This window comes from Pelmatolapia mariae, linkage group LG12, assembly GCF_036321145.2.
Source record: "Pelmatolapia mariae isolate MD_Pm_ZW linkage group LG12, Pm_UMD_F_2, whole genome shotgun sequence".
Lineage (NCBI taxonomy): Eukaryota > Metazoa > Chordata > Actinopteri > Cichliformes > Cichlidae > Pelmatolapia > Pelmatolapia mariae.
This window is the reverse complement of record NC_086237.1, coordinates 2,409,737-2,434,254: the sequence shown is the minus strand read 5'-3', so window position 1 is coordinate 2,434,254 and position 24,518 is coordinate 2,409,737. Positions and strand designations below refer to the sequence as shown.

General features: G+C 39.4%; 1 protein-coding gene across 2 annotated transcripts in view; it reads right to left on the bottom strand.

The window, feature by feature from the left end:
- LOC134638420 (protein unc-13 homolog B-like) overlaps positions 1–24,518 on the bottom strand; it is a 191,056-nt gene that overhangs the window by 2,760 nt on the left and 163,778 nt on the right. For both annotated transcript variants that reach the window (XM_063489023.1, XM_063489022.1), the window contains 23 exons: positions 22,544–22,621; positions 22,179–22,256; positions 21,163–21,183; positions 20,810–20,848; positions 19,662–19,694; positions 19,518–19,532; positions 19,341–19,370; positions 16,700–16,726; positions 14,801–14,845; positions 14,213–14,227; positions 14,095–14,115; positions 12,044–12,070; positions 11,831–11,851; positions 11,072–11,092; positions 9,178–9,204; positions 4,974–5,062; positions 4,663–4,800; positions 2,387–2,510; positions 1,772–1,816; positions 1,375–1,446; positions 1,048–1,195; positions 869–925; positions 266–349 (listed from right to left, as the gene is read on the bottom strand). In XM_063489023.1, the coding sequence (XP_063345093.1) occupies positions 266–349; positions 869–925; positions 1,048–1,195; positions 1,375–1,446; positions 1,772–1,816; positions 2,387–2,510; positions 4,663–4,800; positions 4,974–5,062; positions 9,178–9,204; positions 11,072–11,092; positions 11,831–11,851; positions 12,044–12,070; positions 14,095–14,115; positions 14,213–14,227; positions 14,801–14,845; positions 16,700–16,726; positions 19,341–19,370; positions 19,518–19,532; positions 19,662–19,694; positions 20,810–20,848; positions 21,163–21,183; positions 22,179–22,256; positions 22,544–22,621 (1,255 nt within the window). The remainder of the gene's footprint in view (positions 1–265; positions 350–868; positions 926–1,047; positions 1,196–1,374; positions 1,447–1,771; positions 1,817–2,386; positions 2,511–4,662; positions 4,801–4,973; positions 5,063–9,177; positions 9,205–11,071; positions 11,093–11,830; positions 11,852–12,043; positions 12,071–14,094; positions 14,116–14,212; positions 14,228–14,800; positions 14,846–16,699; positions 16,727–19,340; positions 19,371–19,517; positions 19,533–19,661; positions 19,695–20,809; positions 20,849–21,162; positions 21,184–22,178; positions 22,257–22,543; positions 22,622–24,518) is intronic.

The following is a 24,518-nucleotide window of genomic DNA, read 5'->3' as shown; positions in this document are numbered from 1 at the left end:
TGGAGGGGAGATGAGAGAGAGTCACCAAAAATGTGTGTGGTGGTTTCTTTTGTTTTGGACAGCTTGTGCTTTGGACAAGAGTAAAAAAATGATAAGAAACTATTTAAGATATAAGAAAGTATTTCGAGTTCACCCAAGTTTACTTGATTTGGTCAAAATTTGTTCCTCGCTATAAGTTTAAATTGAAATGTTTGAACAGATCTGCTTCATGTGGAGACGAGGTCTGTTGTTGTGATTTAAACACATCTGTATGCGTGCGTCTCACCTTTGACGTTGACCTTGCGCTCTTTGCCGAGCAGCATGTCGACCTGCAGCAAGGCCTCTCCGATCGGCTTATCTACCCCCGAACCTGCACGACACAGCAGGAGCGGTATTACACATTAACGCGATTAAACACACCTTTAAACCTCACTCACTGTGTAATTAACTTCTTATGGTGACCTCAGCAGCGCTTCAGTGACCCATTTTCATTTCTTTATTTCTGCTTTGGGCAAGCTTGTTAAAAATTCATTTAATCTCCACAGAGGCTGATAATGGCAATTTGGGTGGCAGAAATGTTACACCACCAAAAACAGCAAATCACCAAAGTCCAGTCAAACACAGGGAGGAGGAGAGGAGGCATGCGCTTCGCTTCAAGGATGCAAAAGGACCTTTCATTAAAGCTCATCGCTGTGATAGCAACATTTCCAAAATTCTCCTAACTGTTCTCATTATTTTCCTCTTTAATATTAACTGTGACAGCTGCGAGGGGCTCCAGCTCTACATGAGTGTGAAGGTGTTGGGTTCTGTTTCTGTGTTGATTCATGCTGAGGAGGGGTCTATTTTACTCGGAATTTAGCGAGTTCTTCTTGTATCAAAGAAGACTTACCCCTATCAGGTCTGATCTTCTCATTGGCGGTGATTCTGATGCCCATCCCATCATGCACTGAGAGGACAGGGAAGAGGAGAAAAGTTTAAGGAACATTTTAGCTCGGTTTGAACCACAGAGAAGACAAAAATCATCCACACTGTACGTGCAGCGAGTGAAGTTTGTGTGTGTGTGATCACCTTGGGAGTGCTGTGTGGTGACAAAGGTCTTGATGAGAGCATCGGTGCTCTGGGAGTAGAGGGAGAGGGCGTAACGCAGCGATGCCAGTTCAGGACTTTTCTCGACGAATGCCTTCTTCAGCCCATTTCCTCCTGCGTGGAAATATTGCTGAAAGGAAAGGAAGTGGCACTTTAGAGGAACATCTCAATAAAATACTGAAGAATAATGAAGAATAGTACAATTTTCTTCTTAACCCTAAACTCTAAACTCATCCATTATGTGGCACTTCAAATACGGCAGCAAGACGGAAAAATTAAGCTGTAAAAGAGATGCAGGTGTTCACCTACCTTGATTGACTCAAGGCTTGCATCAATAATTATGCACTGCTTGGGCGTCAGGGTTTTGGCTTCACCTCCTCCCTACAGAAGTCAGACAAGTTATACATCACAGATACACAAAACCAGATCACGAGCACACACGTAAAACTCAGTAAGTCCCGATGCTGGATAATAACTACAGCTAACTATTATAGAAAGTCTTAAAAAGCTGTTACTTGGAAGTTTGCAGGTGGTAAAATGGATCTGAATGTACTGCGACGTGTGCAGGTTTACTGACTTTATCTACGATTCAAACTGCAGATTTTACTGAACCATTAGCGAGCAGGGTTATTATTGAACTGTAATAAGAATTTACAATGAAACACAAAGGTAGCTACGCCCCTTATCGACAGTCTTTGTGTGTTACCTTGAGGTTAGAAAGTCCTTTAGCTGCTGTGAGGAGCTGAGCTCCCTGCAGAGAGAAAGACAGAGTGTGAATATATGAAATCTTAATAAGCTTTGCTCAAAATAATTCATTTTTTCATTATTACTGCAACATTAAAGAAATCTAACAGCAGCAGTCATTTTGTAAAAATGCTGATGTCGGACACTAGATGGCAACACAGGGCTGCATCTGCAGCACACTGCATAACACTTAAAGCATGGTCATGTATAAGCTCGCTGTAAACTCTATTTACTTTGTTTTTTCTTTAAAAAATTATTTATGTAAACTAATTTAGTACATTTAGGAAAATTAGTATGATGCTGAGAAGACAGAAAAACATAATAAATACAACTGTCTGTAAATTTGGTTAGATTTGACCCCCAGCAAGAAACAACTCTGTCTCAGACATATTACCAAAAAGTTTTTAAAAGAGAAATCAATACAAATTGGGACAAACTGTCCTAAATGGTTGTCCTTTCATAAATGTGTCCTTGTGTGTGTGTTTTCCATCTCCTTTACTGTCCCCAGAGTAATCTCATGAGTATGTGAAAGCTGGACTTTTGATGGCCACTCAGTTGTGCTGGTTAATGTGCTCACCAAGCTGTCATTGCTCTGAGGCAGCACGATGGTCTTCTCCAGGCTGCTCAGGACGATCTTCCACAGATCCTTTAAGATCCTCTTCAGCACCGTCTTCTCACAGATGTCAGCAAAAATACTGAGACTGGATTACAAGCAAACACGGAAAAATGTGAGGGACCGTGTGCAGAAATTGGCCTTAAAGCATTCTGAAGTCGCTCTGCAGCCTGTGTGCTGTACAAAAGACTGACACAAACACAAATAAACACACACCTAACGAAGAAAAACTAACATGAACATGATGACAAAGGATACATCTGGCTTTTTCAAAATGAAAATAAAAAATCAAGATATTCCAGTGAAACGGATAAGAAGCAAATATCAATGTTGCTAAAAAAATCTTTTTGTTCTGCTTGTACAGTACACTCTGTCTCATAGCTGAAGCCTCATTAATCGAAATAAATTTGATTGCTATGGAAGCACAGATACAGCCTGATCAGGTGACGCAAAAAGATGAAACATATTAAGATGTCATGACGCTGGGTTTCTGTTAAATCTCTCCCTGTTTTATTTAATAATAATAATAATAATAATAATAAGATATATCATTAATAACCATGTTATATTGAGGGCCATGCAGTTCTAAACAGATGGACTTTGAGGCGCGATTTAAAAATAGAAAGTTGATGGTCTGGAGATCTGGTGGAAGTGCCTTCCAAAGCCTGGAGCAACTAAAGGCTCTGAGTCCCGTAGTAGTCAGGCGAGCAGATGAAACAGGCAAAAAAAGAAGCTGAAGAGGAGTAAAGAATTCAGCTCATTTGACAGTGATCAGAGGTAGTGATGATAATTCTCTCAGGATGAACACAGAAGCATTTTAACTTTTCTGTTTCCATCGATTTTCTACCACTTTGTCCAGTTGAGGGTCTCTGAGGGACTGGAGCATATTGTAGTGAGTTTTGGGATTTGGGGTGCATGGTCATTTTTTAATGACTCATCTGTTTTCAGTCATAAGCCAATGAGCAAACGCTGGATAATCCTCCTTTCTTAAACTATAATGTTTTATTCTGAAATGAGTGAGACCTTTAAGTCATCAGGAAGGTGTTTACAGAGGCCTCACAGCTAGCTGTTTTCCCAGACTTCTACTTAAATTCACAGGTATTGCCCCCTGGTGGCCTCTAAAGGAATGCAGCTAGGTCTATCTTTTCTACTGTGTACATGTTTACATCAACTTCTTTTTAATAAGCTTTTCTATCTTAAAAAACTTTGAAGTGTCTCTTGTAGTGGATCTGTGTGACATTAGGTGGGGCAAAACTTAAACACCATTCTTAAGTATTATTAAGTTGTACTTTTCAATTTTTCAATTCAGTTTGATTTAAAATATGCCAAAACACAACAGCAGTCGCCTTAAGGCTCTTTATATTGTAAGGTACAGACGCTGTTCAGCTTAAAGACACTGTAGGACACGCCCCTTTGTTACCAACAGGCCCCTCCTGTTACTCCATACCTCTGTACTTTAAAATGCTGTCTGTAATTTGTCACACAACGACTTCGATGAAGGCCACAAGCTGACACAAACACACGCTGTTTGATGATCAAGTTGCTTTATATACTACAAGTGTTGCTGGAGCTTTAACCGATTCAAATTCCCCTCATTCAAAATTGAAATGTCACCAGTCTTACCCAGTAATCTATCTGCCCTTCAAGCCAGTGACTCCCTGATCTTTAAATTCATTGTGACATGTCTCTGTGTTTAAAGCTGCTTATTGTGCAGCGCTCGTCCTTTCCATCTCCACCTCATCTGGGTTGTCCTGACTCCATCAGCCATCTGTTTACACTGCTCCACCGACACAAGTGTCTCCGGTGAGTTCAGTCACTATCTTGAACCTTCAGCTGGAGCCTTTGCTCTGTATCATCACTTCAATTTTGCATACTCATATTTTGAATCTATGTTTCCCCCGTACTGCAATACTGTTCATATGATATTCCAAACAGCACACTCTGTACCAATAAATAATAAGACAAAAAACACACATATGAGTTATAGCAGCTGGCAGCCATAAAATATTAAGGTAAAAAAAAAAATCTCGGAAGGTTTTCTACCTGTGAGCACTGCGGTACCGGAAAGCTGGATCGATTTTAACTCGCAGAAAGTAAAAAATCATTTGGGTTAATGGAAATACACATTTCATTTAATCCATGAAATTAATGACTTAAAACATCAAGAGTACATTCAAGTTAAGACAGTCACTCTGGTGGTGTACTCTGATATAATCTACTTTACAACATAAGCTACTTACTTCCCATCCAGAAACTCCATGAGGGGCCTCAGCATGGTGTCAGCGTCTGCCTCAGCGGTGCTGTGGTTGGGGGGGCCTTTCATCTGGTAGAGAATCTCAGCCATCTGACGCATGCAGCCGTTAATGCGAGTCTGGAAACTGGAGGCAGAGACCGAGGCAAACTTAGAGGAAAAAGACTTCTGCAAAGGCGGTGAATGCTCAGTCATTCAACTGTGTGTGTGTGTGTGTGTTAGGTTCCAGCTAAATCAGGATAAGGTTGGGTTGGGCTTTTAGTTGGCTTGATTAAGAGACCAGGAAATGAGCATTTTTACCTCTTAGCAAACATGGTGCTGAAATTGTCCAGGACGGTGCTGAGCTTCACCTGCAGATCGTTCAGGATGTCAGCCGCCTCAGTATCCAGCTGCAGCACACATAAAAGAGCAGGAGCAGAAGGGAAGAGGAAGAGGAGGTGTTCACAGGTTATTTCAAACTTTTATTAGCAGTTCCACAGTCTGCTCGATAGACTGCAAAAACCTCAAGCATGAATTGGATGCAGCTTCGTGGCCGAGTATCCTGTGCTTCTGCAGCACGGCTGTCAAACTCGTTTTCATTTAACGAGCTAGAAGGAGCCCAGTTTGATCTTGAGCGGACTGGATCACTAAAGCCAACCCGTAATAACCTTAATATACATATATGCTACATGTATGCATAGAAAATATAAAGAAGTACATTCAGAAATCATTTACATCTATTGAGTCATAAATTTAAAAAACAAATGATGAGATTGAAATTAGAAAAATTTAACTTAATCCAATAATCCATGACATTGTTACAACCTGTGAGCCAGGCTCAATAAATATGTATGAACCAGACTGTGGAGTTAGACGAAAAGGCAGAAGTCATACAAAACGCATGCATGAGCTCTACTGCAGGAAGCGTGCTGAAAAGATGACGAGCTGTGTGTAACACCACATTTCTTTCACGGTATGTTAGACACTGGTGACTGCAAGCGCGTGAGTCACAGATACACACAGCGAGTTACAGTTTGGGCGTATTTGCAGTTTGATGACGGTAGGCAAACAGGAAGTAAATGCTGACTAAAATGCACATTGGAAAGACCGAGTTGTAAAGAATGGGCGATACGGATGATGAGTCCTTTTATTCCTCTTAAAAGCTATTTACCAGCGCAAAAAGAACACTTCGAGCTGTAGAGTGCACGCCATTTCTTTAAGTGTAGAGAATATATAAATACACCTCTGAACTTTGAAGTCTGTAGTAAAAACTATTTCACATTTTCTTAGCAGGAAGCTATCACCCGTTTTTCTTAAGGCTTCCCATGAGTCAACTTTGTGAGGATAAAAGCAAAGTGATGAACAAAACAGACGATAATAAACCTGACGGCTGGTGTTTAGAGCAGAAATAAGGAGGAAGCTGCAAACACAGCAGCCTAATATTAAATGACTTTTACACACTAATGTTGTAATGATGTAGGATAAATGTTATTTTTATGTTGGCATATTTACTCCCAAAAACAGCAACAGTGAATACTTAATATAGTGAATACTGCATCTACACTTTTAACACAGACATTTTGCTTATGTGCTTATCTCCTTTGCTTTTTGCTTCAGAGCATCTCTAGATCTTCCCAGTACTCAGAGTCTGGGGTGAGTTCACTTTAGCACCTGACTGGAACGTGTGCAAGAAGACCTCTGGGCAAAAACGCACTCCAGGATAACCTCTCTTTTAATGGACTCACTGAAATACGAGCGCTGCAAATTTCTGGGTTTGAGTTGTGCCCTGTAGGTAAAGCAGCCATGATTTAATTTGAAAAATAAAATAGATTTTTACTGTTTTTGAAATCTCTCGCCTCGAACACAGAAACCAGTGCGCGCACAGTCGGAGGAGCAGCTTGACTTTAACAAGAGGTCTGTGCTTTTGAAAAGTGGAACTCTTTTAATATTTGATGTTTTCTATGTTCTCTTTTCAGCTTTTGCATGTATGTAACTAACATCTGTATCTAAAGTTTGCCATGTTTTCAATTTGCACATGTAAATGGAAAAGAAATGAAAAGATTGTGTGATCATTCATTCCTTAACTCCAACCATGCCACAGAAAACATAGATATGTGACTCCCTGCTCGAAAACTACCACAAAAACACAAAGCACAACAATTTACTGCTGCTGGGCACTCTCACAGGTTAACACGTGAAAGCTAGCTTTTAAAAGGCCCTACGGACTCGTGCATTTTTATGGTTAGACCTGTGTGGCGTGTGTGGACTGTGTGGGCGTGTCCAGACCAGGTTTTGAATTGACACGTCTCTCTTCTGTTGAGACCATCGGGGTGGGACAAATTAAACACCGATAAATCTTATGGGAGTTTGGTGACATGACATAAATTTCAACGTAGCAAAGCAAATGTCTCATTAGGCAGAGTGATTGAATAACTGTGGACGCACAAGGCTACAAACCCTCAGCAACAATCGACTGTTTCGTTTAGACAAAAACGCCGAGACTGAGCCTGCAAGATAAACTGGCCTTGAGAAGCCTGGTAACAGTCCTTCAATAAAACTGTAAAATACAACCTGAAGGTTTAGGCCCATTAGTATGCTGGACCTCAAGCATTCACAGAGTGTTACACCAGTCAAGTGGCTAGACGACTACAAGATAAGGCATCCCATCCCATCTTTGTAGAAAGTGTGCCATCAATAACTGTGGAACTGTGTTATTAGCTAGAAGACATTGGGCATACTGCCAGAACATATAATTGGACTAAAGGAGGGCCACGACTTTCAAGTGACACTGTTTTAGCGTTTTGCATTTTAATTGAGAAATGTTGCAGTGAGTGAAGTGAAAGGTTGGACTGCAAACTCAGGCCTTTCAGAATAAATCTGTTCTGGTCTGAATCCAAAACGTAAATGCACCACGGCGTGGATGTGAACGCTAAAGTGTTGAACATAAACATTCTGACAGAAATTTGTAAGTGACCGTGCACATTTGAGATGTCCTTGAAAACTCCATGACATCAACAATCCTTTGTAATATTATTAGGCAGTATAATAAACGGAGAAGAGCAGGAAGAGTCATGTAATGACTAAAACTGGAATAGTAGATAATAACGTTTGTATGTCATATATAAAGATGCTGAAATGCTATACAAATCACAAGCTCACCGTACTCTGCACTCATTAACAAGGTAGCAAAGCATATGCTGCTTTATGGTTTATGTTTCTTACTGTAATTCTGATCATAATTTAGCCAATGAACATCATGCTATAGTAACTCAAACTGAAGTGTTTAATGAGGCCATAGCTCAAGCGAGCATCAGGTTACTTTCACACAGACATCTATGAAAACACACTTATTTGTTCTGGCCATTAGAACAACACTGGCTTTCATTTATTAGACCCGGAAGCTGTGCTCGTCTCTTATATACACACTTAACCCTCTGCAGAGTGCTACCATCATTAGCTTAAAAAAAAAATCAATATTATTCAAAAGATTTCTGCCAGATTTTGTGTGTTCAACTAACTGATGAGAATGACATGCAGTGTTTTTACGTTACATTTCACATTTACCTTCTTTACAAACCCAACAGGACTGTTCATCACATGTTGGTGTCATTTTTTTGTGGAAAAATTCAAAACGTCAGACATTCTACAAAATTCTCTCGGTATAATTCATGTGAACTTTGGGAGGAGAAAGAAAGTGACTGACTATGAGGAAACTTGCTTTCAGGTTAGAAAAGTACCCGTAAGCTTGAATACACACACACACACACACACACACACACACACACACACACACATGTCTGGTTTGCTATCCTCGTGGGGACATCCCATTGACATAATGCTTTCCCTAGCCCCTTACCCTAACCCTAACCATTAAAAATGAATGCCTAACCCTAACCCTTACCCTAAACCTAACCATAACCTAATTGTAACCCTGACAGTAAAACCGCATTTTGAGTGTGAAAATTGCTTTCAACCCCGAGGGGACCTGGATTTTGGTCCCCACGGTGCAGAAAGTCCCCACCAGGATAGTAAAAGTCAGATTTTGGTCCCCACCAGGATAGTACGAACCCGTACACACACACACACACACACACACACACACACACACACACACACACACACATGTGTGTATTTATATCCTTGTGGGGACATCTCATTGACACAATGCTTTCCCTAGCCGCTTACCCTAACCCTAACCATCAAAAATGAATGCCTAACCCTGACCCTGACCCTAAACCTAACCATAACCTAATTGTAACCCTGACACTAAAACCACATTTTGAGTCTCAAAAATGCCTTTAAACTCGTGGGGACCGGGATTTTGGTCCCCACGAGGGCTGATTGTCCCCACAAGTATAGTAAACTACCAATTTTTGGTCCCCATGAAGATGTTAATACCCGTCCACACACACACACACACACAAACACTCCTCTCTATAGAGTCACAGCCTCAAATTAGAGGTGTCCTTTACAGGCACTATGTGTTTGTCAGACTCTCTTATCCTTCTCTCACACCCAACCGTACCTTCTTGGTCGCAGTGGTAGCTTCAGTCTTGCCGGATAGACAGAAAGGAAAAATGAAAAGGAAAAATACAAAAAAGTAAAGAGAAAAATCACACAATAATGTGCAGGAGATATAAAACACAAAGTACACAAACACAGGGCTGCGTTTTTACCTCATTATTATTATTATTATTATCATAGCAGGTAAAAATAGGGTTTATTTTGGGTGGGCTTTTGTAATATTGTCAAGTGGATTGGGTAAGGATGAGTGGGTGATTTTAATAAAAGCTTTTACTTTATTGCTGCTGGTTTATTGGGATGCTACAAGGGACGCAAAAGAGGACACTGACATTGAAGGTAGGAGTCCAGTGTTTCACTGCTGTCTGCTAAGGTACTGCTGCTCAGTGCCTTCATTTTTTTGGCAACTCATATAATAAATTATATCCGATATTAGCATACTGTGAGAGAGGTCTTATGCCTCCCAGTGTTTATTTAAAGCCCCACGGAAAACATATATGTACTATATACTAAGACAAACAACAGCTGCTATATGTTACCTGGCACAATCTGAAGAATATGGGCTAAAATGCCAGATTTGAGCAGAATAAATGCTTCAAATACACAAAGTAGCCATAATTCACTTGCAAAGTGTCGTTACAGGGAGGCTAATCAGTGCTCTTAGTTTTGTAAAAAGGCTCCAAAATTTCAAGATACCCAGGAGGCAGAAGAGAGCACACAAAACGTTTTTCACCCTCTGTTATTGTAGCGTACTCCGTAAATTTGTTTTGAAAAACAGAAACTGTAGAATAAAGCCACGTCAAATGGGAGATGCTACAAATGAAATAGATTGGTAAATATATAGCACCTTTCTACTCTAAGTGAGCACTCAAAGCGCTTTTTATTACAAGGCACTACATATTTGAGGCATTTAAGCACTTTCTAACCATCACACACAAACACAATGATGGATGCATTGACAACAGCTTAGAGTAAAGCAGGCAACCTGCTGAGCTACAGCTTTGACTTACAGATATCTAAGTAGTAAATAAAATTAAATAGACCCATCTTTGTCACATCTCTTTATCATACTTTGACCACATCATACATTTCTATGTATATATATATATATATATATATATATATATATATATATATATATATATGTATGTATGTATGTATGTATGTATATACACATAACAGCTTTCCAGGAAACCCTGTCTGGTGTTTGTGGGACAAAACTGTTTAAAAGTACATTAATCTTGGATTGTTGTAATTGCAATTTCCACCTGTTGTACTTCTATGTTTGTAGTGTTGTAATTCCTCAGACATGTAGAGGAACCCTCTGCCCACCATCACACTCACAATGAAGCAGAACTTCCATTATGAAATGGAAGTCAAATATTTTTAATAGATTTTTTTATTTATAGAAAAAACAGTTTTGCTTATCTATCCAGTGAGGATGACTCTGAATTGGCCATGCGTTTTTTTTTTGCATGTGTATATTAAGATATGTTCATTTTGTTCTTCATAATGTCCACTTAAAGTCTAAATTTCACACATACTCTGTAGGACTGCTGCTTTTTTTGGCTAGTGAATTCAAAATACATAAAAATATCTAAAAAAAAAAAAAAATTATATATATATATATATATATATATATATATATATATATATATATATATATATATAAATAAAAACCCGCATAAAATATTTATTAGGTCTGGAAGTGTCTGCCTATCCTTCACAACAGCAAGCTCGATTCTGCTGTCACTGCCTGCAGAATAAATGTTGCATGTTGGGATAACTATGAGGCAGGGATGCATATTAGCTAAGATTTTAAAGTCAGGCGAAACATTTTGGAGGGGCAGCAGAGGACAGAGGTCTACAGGGGAAAGAGGACGACTGGATAAACAAACCTTGTTTACTTCCTCCTTTGTCTATTAGGAAAAAAGCAAAAAACATCAGACAAACTTTTCTTCTTCTTTCTTTTCATTTGGTTTCCTGCACAAACACAAATCTACTAGCCAAACACTGTCAAATATAGGCTGTTACACACACGCACACACAGTCACCTAATTTTGTAAGATGCGTTTGCAGTTCTGGACTTAAAGTACAAGTGTGCAGCATAAACAGCTAATGTGGGTTACAGCTGTCTCAGACCACATTTCCAACCATTAAAAACAAACATCAGCCAGATATGAATTTGTGAAAGTGGTTCCTTATATTGACACACGTTCATTTAAATTGAGGACAATTCAAAATGCTCTCTGAATTTGCTAAATGAATATTCATTAGGCTTAAAAAAACAGCAGGCAGAGCTGGAGTTCAAACGTGTTGATTTGATGTTTATTTTCTGTTGTTTGTTTAATGGCTCGATTCCTGCTGTACTTCTGCTGGGTAACTGCACTTTAACCAATTTATCCTCAATTTTAGGTCCAATAACTGGGTGAGCAGCAGCCTCAAACATGCCTGGCGTGTCATCCTGGCTGATGTTAAGTACAAAGTGGGCCGGAAAACCAACATCCATGCCATTTAAACAAAGCAGGATAAAGAATCATCAGCACTGCGACTCTTTTTGAATATTATAAAGCCCTGGAAGACTTCCAGGTCTTACAAATCCCTGTGCTCACTGCACTGGTTGAGCCAAAGACATAAGCTGTGTTTTAAACACCCACCTCTTTGCTCTTGGAGTCGTCCTTTGGGCAAAGATGAGAAAAGAAATTAGGAAAAGAAAGTCGACACCATTAATCTCTCTTTTTTTTAAGTGAATTATTTTTTAAATCTGAACTTCGATTGTAGTATTTTCAGTAATGTGAATCTATAATGAAATGTTCAAATAGCACAAAGTGGAGATGAAGGGCGATGAGTGATATTACAAACGAACCAACCTGCTTCTCTTTGTCTGTCTTTTCAGCCTGCAAGGATACACATTTGTGAGTGAGCTAATGCTTAAATTCACACACTAACCCTGCAAAAAACACACTTGTTTTTACATTTTATTAGATTCATCTTCTCAGTAAGGCTCTCACTTCTCCAGGCAGAGACTCACATATTTATGAAGCTGATTGCTGCCTACAGGTAAAACCCTCCCAGCTGGACTTTTGCCGATTCACAGTTTTATGTCCAGACTCCTCTAAGCTGAAGAGTTAAAACGAACCCCGAAATTTTAAAGGCACAAGGTGTTTCTACCACAGTATTATGCATGAGCTCACACAGGATTAAAATCTTCAGCTACCTTCAGATAGACCCTGTCATTATCATAATTTCAACCCCTTTGATCATTTTAGGATCATTAACACCATGTATGCAGATAGCTAGCCCCCTGAGATTTGAACACACTTAAAAGTCTAGAGCTCTGAAGTGTCTGCAGTCTCTCCTCATAAACATGGAATCATTTCAATAATTACATGCTCCCACTGTGCTTGAAGGTGTGGTAATGTGGAAGGAGTTGAAAGGGAAGCCTGCAGACTCTTGGACCTTCATGGCACATAATTGGACCCCACTGGTGTGTACCGGGACCTGTGCACTGTCCAGAAACTTCTTACTGATGAGGAACAACTAAAACCAAATCCATTCGTACATTACAGTCTAACAGCAGTTCATGAAATGGCCACAAAGTTTTGTCTACTGATTCGTGTTTGTGGACACATTTTTCTCTTCTTTTCTTTTGGACACAAAAAATGACCTCATACCAGTGCTTCCAGTTTCAAAGAACAACTAAACCCATTTAATCAGGCACAGGGTATGGAGGTTCTGTGAGCTGCAGGATTTCTTTCAGACGATTGAGGTTTAAATGCCTACAGTAACTTTATTTTAGTCTTTCACTTGTTTTACTTTTATGCTTCCATTGGTTAGTTTTGGCATCACAGCTAATTGGTTAGGTTTGGAACAGTTTTCATATAACAATGGAGGTATATGTGCTGGTCAAACGATCAGGCTTCCAACTGATGTCAGTGAGCGTGGATAGAAAGATAGCATAAAGGGAGCCGAGTAAACATTAAAATGACCTGTTTTTAGCATTTATGAATCTGTAACACCCTTTAAAGCACCGTATCATTTTAATGTCATGGCCAAAAGAGCATTATCTAAATGTGCTTTTTTAAGATGTACATTTATTTACATTAATTTTAATATGAAGTTGTTAAAGAAGAGCTCACTGAGACTATATAAAAATCAATAACCAAACCTTTATATTAGTGTACATGAATGTGACTATTTCACAAGCTGCCATGAGACCGGGCTGATTTACCACTCATGTTAGCCACCGTGGTCTTTGTCTTCCACAAATGTGGGAGTTTCAGGACAGGTATGACTTTACTCAGACTTTTTTTTCTTCTGTAGTTTGTTTTCTTTGATCAGCTAATTGTGTACAGTCAGTACGCTTCACAGTGGGGTGCTTTCCATTATCAGCGCTGACGGCCATTCTGACCTCCTGCAGCTCCCTTCAGCTAATCTTTCAGGAACCAAGGTACAGACTTTTAAGGCCACTGACTGCAGTTCTGTGTAAAGCATCTCTCCTAAATATAAAAGAGTAAACAAACGCCACTCAAAACCTTTTTTTAAGGTGGAAGTGAAGATAAATTATACAATTTGGGATTTTGGCAAGAAAAACAACACAGCAGTGATATGGAAATGGTGCAAATTAAAAGGTTTACAACATCTTTTAATTCTGCAGTTACTTTTAAATATGTCTGCTCTGAAGCAGCATTAACTTGTGTGTTTATGTTTCTAAATGAAGGTCAAGTATTTACTTTCAGTTCTCTGTTTTTTCTCTTCATATCTCAAAATATCTTGTTTGGCAGTTTTTTTAAAGCCTTTTGTAACTTATTTTTTTATATACAATAACAATTTAGGCTGCACAATCACAAACGAGCACAAAGACAAAGTGCTTTAAAAAACCCCATAAAAAAACATCAACGCAGTTTGGTTAAAAACACACCTTTTCCTTCTTGGACTCAGACTAGAGACGTGTGAAAACAAAAGAAAAAGACAAATAAGACCAATGTTAATGAAATAAAAAGAAAGTGAACTGTCGTGTGGTTCTTGTTATGGCTCACCTTCTCTTTGTCCAGCTTTAGAACAAAAAGGAATAAAATTATATTTAAAATTAAAACAACAGAAAACAAAAAAAAAGGCTGGGGAAGACAAAAAGTGAATGGTGCACAAGCACGTACTTGTATGTATACATACGTGGATCATATGTATACCCGCTCAGACATACATAAACTCTTACACACAGGAATGGTAAACTAATTGGAAGGCTTATGGTTCAGTCACACAAGAGTAAAAACAGGATGACAACCCCCTTATAGAAAAACTAGGGAAACAAATCAGTGGCTAAAAACATCCGATTTATAAACACAGACAGATTGACAGCACATTGCAATCAGTCTGTCTGCATTGATGAGCACAAATTGTTTTTATAATAGGAAACTTGAGTGGTTTCAGACCTGATCCCCATCTTTAAAGCAACAATTTCAGAGGTAATAAGAGTTTATAACACGAGTTGTAATAATTTTGGTTGTCCAGCAGTTTCCCAAGTGTGACTGCAGCATTAGTTAACCATGTGTAATGATTTGAGTCAGTGATGTCTGTCAGCAGGAGAGGAGAGGTCAGTTATGGAAATACTGGACATGGAGTCAAACCTTCTCCTGCTCCTCCTCACTGTCATCATAGGCTGAGGACTCATCCTACAGGAGCACAGAGGGTAAACAGCTGCTTTAAAGACAACACAGTCACCAACTAAAACTTCTACTCCCAGTACAACGTTGCTCTCTCTCCACAAAACTATTGAAGCGTCAGCTCGGTGATAATGACAATTAATGGTTTATCATTGCTGAACAAATGTTTTATGCATTTCAGTGTGCTGTCGCCTTGTTTTGAAAAGGGAAGGCACGCCGTGTTGCCCCATGAGAGCTCTGCATGTTCATTTTTAGTACTGGTTTAAAATATCTCAAGTTTTCGCTTCCCACTCCAACCAGATTTTCAATCTTGTCGGCTTTAATAGCAGGAGTCGTGTAGCACCCCGCGCTTTTCCCAAAGCATCTTTTTAGTGCTGCTCGATGAAAAAAAATAGACATCTGGTGGAAAGAGGCACTTAATGCATTGTCACCAAGAGACAAATGCAGAGAAACAGGCACAGATGTGAGGGAGCATCTATGGTGTGTTTGATATACATCTGTTAATGACTTGTTGGTAATTCTGTGCCAATCTAACACCCAGTTTCATTTGTGATTTTGCTGGAATAAATATTTGATTGTTTTTGCACAAAATCTGTATTCAAACTGCTGCAGGCAATATCTTAAAGAACATCAGTGCAAAACACTAAATGGAACAAGACTTTTTTAGGAGACTAAGATCCAACTGATTTTCCTGAATTAGAATCAAGAGTTGGATACAGACACTGGCAGACGTCTGGGTGGAAAGCTAAAGTTAAAGGATTGGAAACTGTATCATTCTTCCTGGGCTGATGTTGGTGAATTTTCTTGCGTAGGGCTTTAATCTCTGAAACACTTTCGTCTGACTTTCATTTGGAGTTTGGTTGTCCACCTTTTAACATGCCCATATGGAAAAGATATATATAAATCTTATAAAGTTTGTATCTGTCTTGTGTGAAACTTGATATAAGATCCCTTGAAAAATCATATAAATGAAACTTGTATGTTTTGGATACTTATTAAAACAATATATGAAAGTAATGAGAAAGTGGCCACTTTCATGAGTAAATCATATAAGCCTTCTATGATTCACTATATGAAGTAGGCCTCATCTTATGCAAGTCTTTTATAAGTTTTTACTGTTTCTTTTCCATATGGGTACAACTATCAAAACATTAAACTTGGCCATGATTAGAGCTCCTTCAGTGTCACTTCTATGAAATGCTTTCAGCTCTCCTAAGTTTGTATCACTTCCCTCTCACCACTTGCAAGTGCATCTGTAATTTCACATGTATTTCAAATAAAATGAACCCAGAATTTGTGTTGTGAGAAGTCACTCGGGTCTCCAGCTACAACTCAGAGACCAAAATGAAGTTTTCAGTATAAGAGCCTGAAGGCTTTGCAGCAGGTGAAGAGTGTGACCAGAAACATGACTTCCACGGGGCTGTGCACCATGTTGTTTGTCACACGGGGTCAAACTGTCTACTATAACCTCCTGAGGTATCCGAGTTAGAACAGTCAGTGTAAATACACCTGTACTATGCAAACGTGTGTCCACTCACAGCAAACTGAAAAGGCTGGTCGAGTTCTCTCACTACCAGCCGTACTTGTCAGATCTTGTTCCTTACACGTTCTTTCTCTTCCCCAAAATAAAATCATGATGAAGAGTCTTTGTTTTGCTATGGTGTCGGAGACTCACCACGCAAACATGCGCATGGAAGTGGTCGAAAAGGAAACTCAGGGGAGCAATGAAAAAAACTAAACCTAGCAGGAACTTTTTGATTGCAACTTCTAATCAAACTAAAAACTGATGAGTGAAGGAGTATATAAAACACAAAGGCCTAATTTCCAACATAAACACACGGTCATTATGCACAACCAACTGACCTTTTTCTCCTTCTCTCGGTTGTCAGCCTAAGAGAGAGCAGGAGGAGTCAGAAGAGGATAAATAGGAAAGGAAAAGGAAGGTGTTATCATTATAACGAGTATGATCTACCAGAAGAAAAATGTTCCTTTTTCATAAGGAAGGAAATCCTTTAATAAGAATTTAAGGTTGGGTGATCCAAGAATCAAAAAGTCATAAAACTAATATAAACATCACTGGATTTGAACTGTTTTTACATCCTCGATCTAAATCTTAATATAACGATGCAGCATGCTGCCCTGCAGACACACTGCCAGCTGACTGAGGTTGGGACACTGAAGATATTTCAGTGTCTCTTTTTCAAAAATACATTGCAAAGTCTATCTGAGGCTTCAGCTGACTGTTAGAAGAGTACAGCTGAAATCTTCACATTGTTTCTAGAACAAAAATCAACAGAAAATAGTTTTCAAAGATTGAAACTTTTGGCCTTCTTTACAGATTCACTGAGAATCTTGGCTTTATAAGCTGGTCATGTATGACTGAAGGCATTTCTAATATCTGTTCCACAACAACACAAGGACAGTTAAAAAGCATGCAGGTATTAGTCCAATTAAACTGGCTACAGTACACTTTTTCCAGATTTCACAAATAAAATGAGTCTTTCAGACCGAGTTTTCTCACCAAACAGACGCGCATTTTATACACGTGTAATTTCAGGCAAATAATACCCAAATAATTCCCCTTTGGAACCTGAACCTTAAACAAAGAAGAAGCACATTAACTGTCCCTAACAGCACCTAAAAAAAACAGCGACGTCAGCCGAGACAGACTTTATCCAGCCTTCCCTCACCTCTGACACGCTACCCTGTGCCACAAAGAAAACAGCTCCCTCAGACATGAACACATACACAAAACACACACTGAGCTGACTATCAAAGTCATTTCAGCAAACCATTTAGTGGCGGCTAAATACAGCAAGTTTATACTCCATCAAATTCAATTATCTGGCAGCCCACTGTCTGGTCTATTATGTACTCACTGGAGGGGAGAGGAAGGAGTCTGCGTTAGGACACGGCTGTAAATGTGTAAAGAGCTTTGCCAGCATGTGGTATCAAAAGCTTTAATGAATATTTTGGCATCATGTCTGCGGAGGGATTTATCACAAGTATTTAGGAAGCAGCACAATTTTCTGACAGATTAAAAACCACAGAAGACTTTATATAAAAGATGGAGCTGCCAGAATCGCGATTTCAGGATTTTGGTTGTTTTTTAAAAAATATTTTATTTTGTAGTTGGAGTGATAAACTAGGAGTGGATCTGAGATCCTGAGGACACTGAATCTCATGCGAGCGGTTAAGTCCTAAAAGTAGCTGGCTATACTGTCTGGACTCACTGGTTGCGTTTTTAGGTACACCTGTTAAGGCAAGTATCGGATCGGCCAATCACATGGCAGTAACTCAGTGCATTTAGGGATGTAGGCATGGTCAAGACAACCTGCTGAAGCTCAAACTGAACATCAAAGTCTGAAAGAAAGCTGACTGTGGCATGGTTGTTGACAGCACACAGGCTGGTCTGAGTATTTCAGAAACTACTGATCTACTGGGATTTTCCCAGCCTTGTTGATTCACGAGGTCAGGGGAGAATAGCCAGACTGGTTTGAGCAGACTGAAATTGAACACTAACTCAAAAAGCCACTCATTACAACCAAGGTATACAGAAGAGCATAGGGGCACATGTTGAACCAGCAGCAGCAGACCACGCTGTCCACTCCTGTCAGCTAAGAACAGGAAAGTGATGCTACGGGACACACAGACTCCCCAACAGTGGTCAACAGAAGATTAGAATAATGTTGGTTGGTCTGATGTGTCTCATTTGGATGGTTGCTATATTTGGATGGTGAGCTCATAATTTGGGCGTTCATGTCCACCGTGGTTGCTTCCAGCAGGGAAACATACCACATCACAAAGTTCAAATCATCTCAAACTGGTTACTTGAACGTGAAATGAGTTCTCTGTGAATGGCCTCCCACAGTCACCAGATGTCAGTTCACCTTTGGGCTGTGGTGGAATGGGAGACCAAATTATGGATCATTATAGAGGTTCATTATGAGTAATGTTTTCAGCCCCTTGTTGAATCTGCATCACATTAAAGCAGGTCTGAAACAGTGTCCAACCCAGTACTAGCAAAGTGTACCTAATGAAGTGGGCATGAGTGTATTGGACTGTATAAATGGTAATATAGGAATTACTGACAGAGGCCATAAACCCATCAATAAAGGCTTTACTGGAGTCAGAGATCAAGTGACATCTGCACTGTATCGAGATGAGTCGCCCCCTGCTGGTCAATAGACAGAGAGGCAGTTTTGGAAACTAAAAGGCTTTTCAGACATGACGGCTCCATCCATCTTTTAAATACAGTCTGTGTGCAGACACCTTTCAAATATTACACCTAAGCTTGTTCTGAAACTGTGTTTTTGTCTCCCGTCACATTAATTCTACATGACAACAAACTACCGACTGCAGTTTCAGCGATTGAGTCTACTTTGTCAGAACTGAATGTGATGATTGTGTTAACAGCAGTCAAATCTCCTGTTTTTATCTCATACAGATTTTTACTTTAATATCATCGCAGCTCTGAGGAAGAGTGTTACATTCTCCTCCTTACCTCAGATCCCTCGGAGTCTGAGCAGCCAGACTGACGTTGTCATCGACAAATAATATAGAAACATAAGAAAACGAGGTCAAATGAGACAAAAGAATGAGAGAAAGAAAAGAACAAAGGACATTTGAGGAAGCTATATGAAATATAAATGTTGGCTGTGACCTAGAAACCTTATCTCACCTTGGTCTCCTCTGACTGTTAGCAAAAAGGATCAAACCCACACAAATGCGGTCATTTAAAAACGTAAGTAACATTTTATAATAATAAAAACAGACTAAAGGAGATTTCAGGAGTACTTTTTATCTGCTGTTGTGGCCTACCCACCATGTCATCGCCGCCTTCGTTGTCAGAGATGGCCTGGTCCAAATATCATAAGGAAATAAAAAGAAAGTACATAAAATATATGAAAAAAGAAAACGACAAACCCACAAAGGAACGATCTCACCAGGAAATAATCCTCTGCTATGGTTTAGTAAGGACATGGATGATGAACTATAACTTTCAGTTTGGGATTTTTGAAAAAAGTTTATTGCTTGTCTATATTTCATCCGTCTTAACTTTTCCCATTTAATTTATTTATTAATGTAATTTGTAAGTGTATTTAAAGTGTATTGTTTATTATGTATATTATTTGTTTATATTAAAGGCCGACTAGAGCCATCAATTGTTAAAAATGAGCAATAGCTGTAAACTCCAACTGATTTAAACTGTGTTGTTCCTATCAAAAAAATAAAAATACTGCAAAGTTTACAGAAAAATTGAGAAAAAAAAATTATATCCAGTAAATGTTTGATTTTTTTAATATGCATGTTCACTAAAATTATTTTCCCAGTGGCTAAAAATGAATGAAACATTATGTATTCACATACTTCTGTGTTATGATGTGTGGCAACAAGGGTTAATACTGGTACATCACAACAACCGTAGGTGAGGCAGATCCAGACACATGGTTTAGAAATCTTTGTCTTATAAACACATTTTTGGTGAATAATCGTCAGCTAAAACTCTACTTGTCCAGCTACGTATCACACCATAATTTATCCAACAAAGGTCATATGCATATCCATATCCTTTTAATTTTATGCAAAGTCTATATAAAGCAGCTTTATCTCTTTATGCTCTAGTAAATCAAAGAGAGCAAAACTGTCAAAAAAGACTCTGCAAAACAGAGTCAAAAAATTCTCCTCAACGAGGACTTCCCAGTTTAACAGATGGGTATAACATCTGGATGTCTACACACTTCTACATGTTTTACAAATTTTAGATATTCTAAAAGGAAGCAAACTGTTCACAACCTGAAAATAAAAATAAACTGGTCTTTTTTTGAATCATCTTAAATTAAAAAATAAAAATAATTGTCACAGCAAATATTTGGACTTTCAAAGAACAAAGCAACGAAACACTGACGATGGCAGTCAGACATAACACGGGAACAGAGACAAATCAAACCAGTCAAAAAGAAGTCGACCCACCTCCTCATCACACTCATCAGGTTCCTCCTCATTCTCAAGCTTTGAGAAAAAAAACATCACGAAGAGAACGTTTTGTTTTTTTTAAAACACACATCTACATCACTTATATCAGCTGAGTTTATTTTTGGGAGTGAAAACTGGGAGTCTAGGAAGAAGGAGAGGAAGCTCTGATCTCTTGTTTATGAGTAAATTGGGATCAATCTAAAAACAGACACACACGCACTGCTAGGTGGAAAAAGGTTTGACGACAGGAAAGAGGTGTGGAGTGGGTTTTACTGTACTCAACAGATTGTTTTGGGTGGAGGAGGAGCCACAGGGAAGCAAAGCAAGAAAAAAACCCCACTGAGACATACCATCTCCTCCTCAGCTGTTAACTGCAGGAAAAAAGGCACACACTTAACTCTCACTTTCTTAAATCTGTGATTATATACATGCAGACTCACACTTGCTGCAGCTTTTGCACCTTTGTATTTTTAACACCTTGAAACTACAATCACAGGCTCAGCAGAGAGGAGAGATTCCTGCATCCACGTAAGGTTCAGCTCTGCTGCTTCTCCTTGTGGTGACTGATGAACCCAAATACATACCAAATGGGTTCATTATAGAAATTAGGTCACACCTGGAGGATGGGGAGGTGACCCAAATAGGTCCAGCAGTGGACTTCAACACACCAACAGACAAAATGGATTTCTTTGTGGCTCATAGAGCTTTCAATGCATTTGTGCTTTGTGGTTTTTTGAGCCGCATTGCAGAGCATGACTGGAACTGGAATGCTGACAACATTCGACTGCAGTGTGCACCTAATTTAAGTTTGTAAAGTGAAGGTTCCCCTTTGTCTCTTCAGTCAACCTGTTCATAACACACTCTATTCTGCACAGGTGTTGTAGCTCAGGAGATAGAGCAGGTCATCTACTAATTGGAACATTGGTGATCCCTGGCCGCTCCACTCTGCATGCCAAATATCCTTGGGCGAGATACTAACCCAAAGTTGCTCTGTGATGCATCCATCAGGGTGTGAATGTTAGAGAGAAAACACTTAAGGATAGAAAAAAGTGCTTGTGTGAATGAGGCATGTTTTATAAAGAGCTTTGAGTGCTCAGCTAGAGTAGAAAAGCGCCATAGAAGAACCAAATCCATTTACCATTTTTCACATTCACACTTCTGAACAGAAAGAAGGAGGTGACGATGAAAGCTGGCATTTTTCAGTCATGTACTTTATGGATCCAAAAAATCTTTAATCCAGCATTTTGACCTTTAAAGTGAGTGAAATCAGTGTCTGCCTGGCAGATGGTTTACAAACTTTAGGGTTTAGTGTGTGTGTGTGTGTGTGTGTGTGTGTGTGTGCGTGCATACACCTGTTAACGCTTACCTGTTTTGCTCCCATCGACTCAAACATCTTCTCCAAAAGGACTCTCATCTGCTGGATGTTGTTCATCAGCACGCACGGCTGTAGGAAGATAAATCAGGGAGGCAGCATTTGTAAGCAGACCAAACATAAATGATGAATTTTGAAAAAGAGGAAAAGTCAAGAATATAAAATTAAAGTAGATTAGCAAGATAAAAGAACGATGACAGGAAGATTAAAGACTGAAGTTAGATGAGTAAGTAGCAACCACTGAAATATTAATCCACTCCAAAGAGAGTTTACTAGCTTTCAAAGTGTCTCCCTCCAAATCAGAGATGAGCCCTGAGGGAGGTGTTTTGGTAGCAGAGTGGTGACGCAGCAGTACTCACTATCTTCTCCTTCTCACAGTAGGAGGGAAAGCTCTTGGCCAGCAGAGCAGAGTACTGCAGGAGCACTTTGGTGATCGTCTGTGGAAACAAGATAACACTCACATGGGACGTGCTTTCCCTGGTTTCCTCTGGAGTAAAGAGTGACGCTGAACACTGATGTTTAGCCTTTTAGTCTGGTGAGCTGAGAGCACTGCTGTTTGAACTCAGGTAGCATCAGACACTCGCACTGTGCTAACTGAAAATGTCAGTCTGTCTGCCTTAAAGAGCTGCGTGCAGTTTCAGGACAACACGAGCTAATCTAATGTTTAAGATAATAAAGAAGATGCCTCATCATGTTTGACTGATTTACCTTTTACTCATTGATGACACTTAACTGTTGCCACACCAGATATGTGTAAGTCATGGAAATCTGAGCTAATGCAGAAGCTTCTAGTGAGAAGCCAAATGTCATATTTTGCTTGATTAGCCATTAAGCCGTCTTCACGGTGCCCGCTTCATAATAATACTACATCTGTGTGATGTCTTTCATGAGCCCACCTGAGAATAGCTGCCACCAGTAGGCTCCACCCAAGCACTGGAAAGTCACTCACACTGCACTGCATTGTGATATTTTGCATGCCAATATTGTATTGATGCAGGAACACCAAATACTAATATCTTATTATATAATTTGCAAATATAAATGAAATAATGTGTGGAAACAATATGCAAAGAAATCAGAGGAGCCCTTTTCTGAGTGCTGGGGCAAAGGAGATGTGACAGATGGGATTTGTAAGGATTGTCATAGAAAAGTAAAATCCTTCAGAGTTCATGTGACATCGTGTGATGCACACAGTGCCATCAGCTGTTGGAAGATCTTGCAGAAAATCGCTGCTCATAAATCAGAGACGTAAAGAAGCACTCTTCCTCTGTTTAAGCACTTTTAAAATGTGTGGAGTTGTCAATCACTGGCCTCACTGTATGTTTCTTGTTTAGTTATCGCATCCTTTATATGAGAAAACACATAATTATCAAATGAAAGAGATGAGATTTGCATGAGCTTTATACTCTTCAGCACGCAGACAGCTGGATTCTGTAATGTGCTCGCTGAAGAAGCCCTGCATGAATAAAAGCTGAAAAAATATTTCTAGAAGAAGTGAAGAAAACATTTATAATGTCCAGCCAGCAGACTGGTTGCTTTTTGATGGGAAACAATGAATAACATGTTTTCTTGCAATAAAAACTCAACAGGGCACTTTTAAATAAATCACAGAGCTAATTTATCATCATCACAGTGGTAACTTGTGCCTCACAGCACCGTGGGCTCACTGTGAGAGATTTCCCTACTTTCTGCTGACTCAGCAAGATTACAAACTATTGCATTAAATATGCAGCTTGATAGCTGCCTGCACTGCTTAGTGTGGCTTTATATCCCTCAAGTTCTGCAGCCATCTCTCTTTCCTCACACTTTTAAAAACAAACTCTAATTATTGTTTCTTGCATAGGAAAGCAGAACATGTGAAACTGGAGGGTGACAAAGAGGTGAGGAAGAAATAAAGGTAGACATAGATGGAAAAGTAGGAACACAGAAGACAAGAGTCCCAGGCGTGATGGGATGGCAAGAGGGTAGAGATGAAAAGACTAATGTGAGCAGAGCGGCACAAAATCAAAAGCGAGTCAAGGGTTGGGGACAGAGAGATGGACAGCTCAGAGTGATGGCTTACATTAGCCTTTCTTTATTTAATGAGTCCCGTATCGATCGAGCCATAACACCAGACATGCGCACACACCCCAAACCCACACACACAGTTTCTCTGCAGAGAAAGGTTTGTTAGATTGAATGGCTCTGCTTAAAAGGACCTGCCTTAAATTACATTTCAAGAAAAAACATAACCCTGCACTTTATGCCCTGTTTGTATGTTTTACAGAGAAATACCTGAAACTTGTTAGTGAGTCAGAAATGATTCAAGAGACTGAACAAAGAAGACTCGAGTAA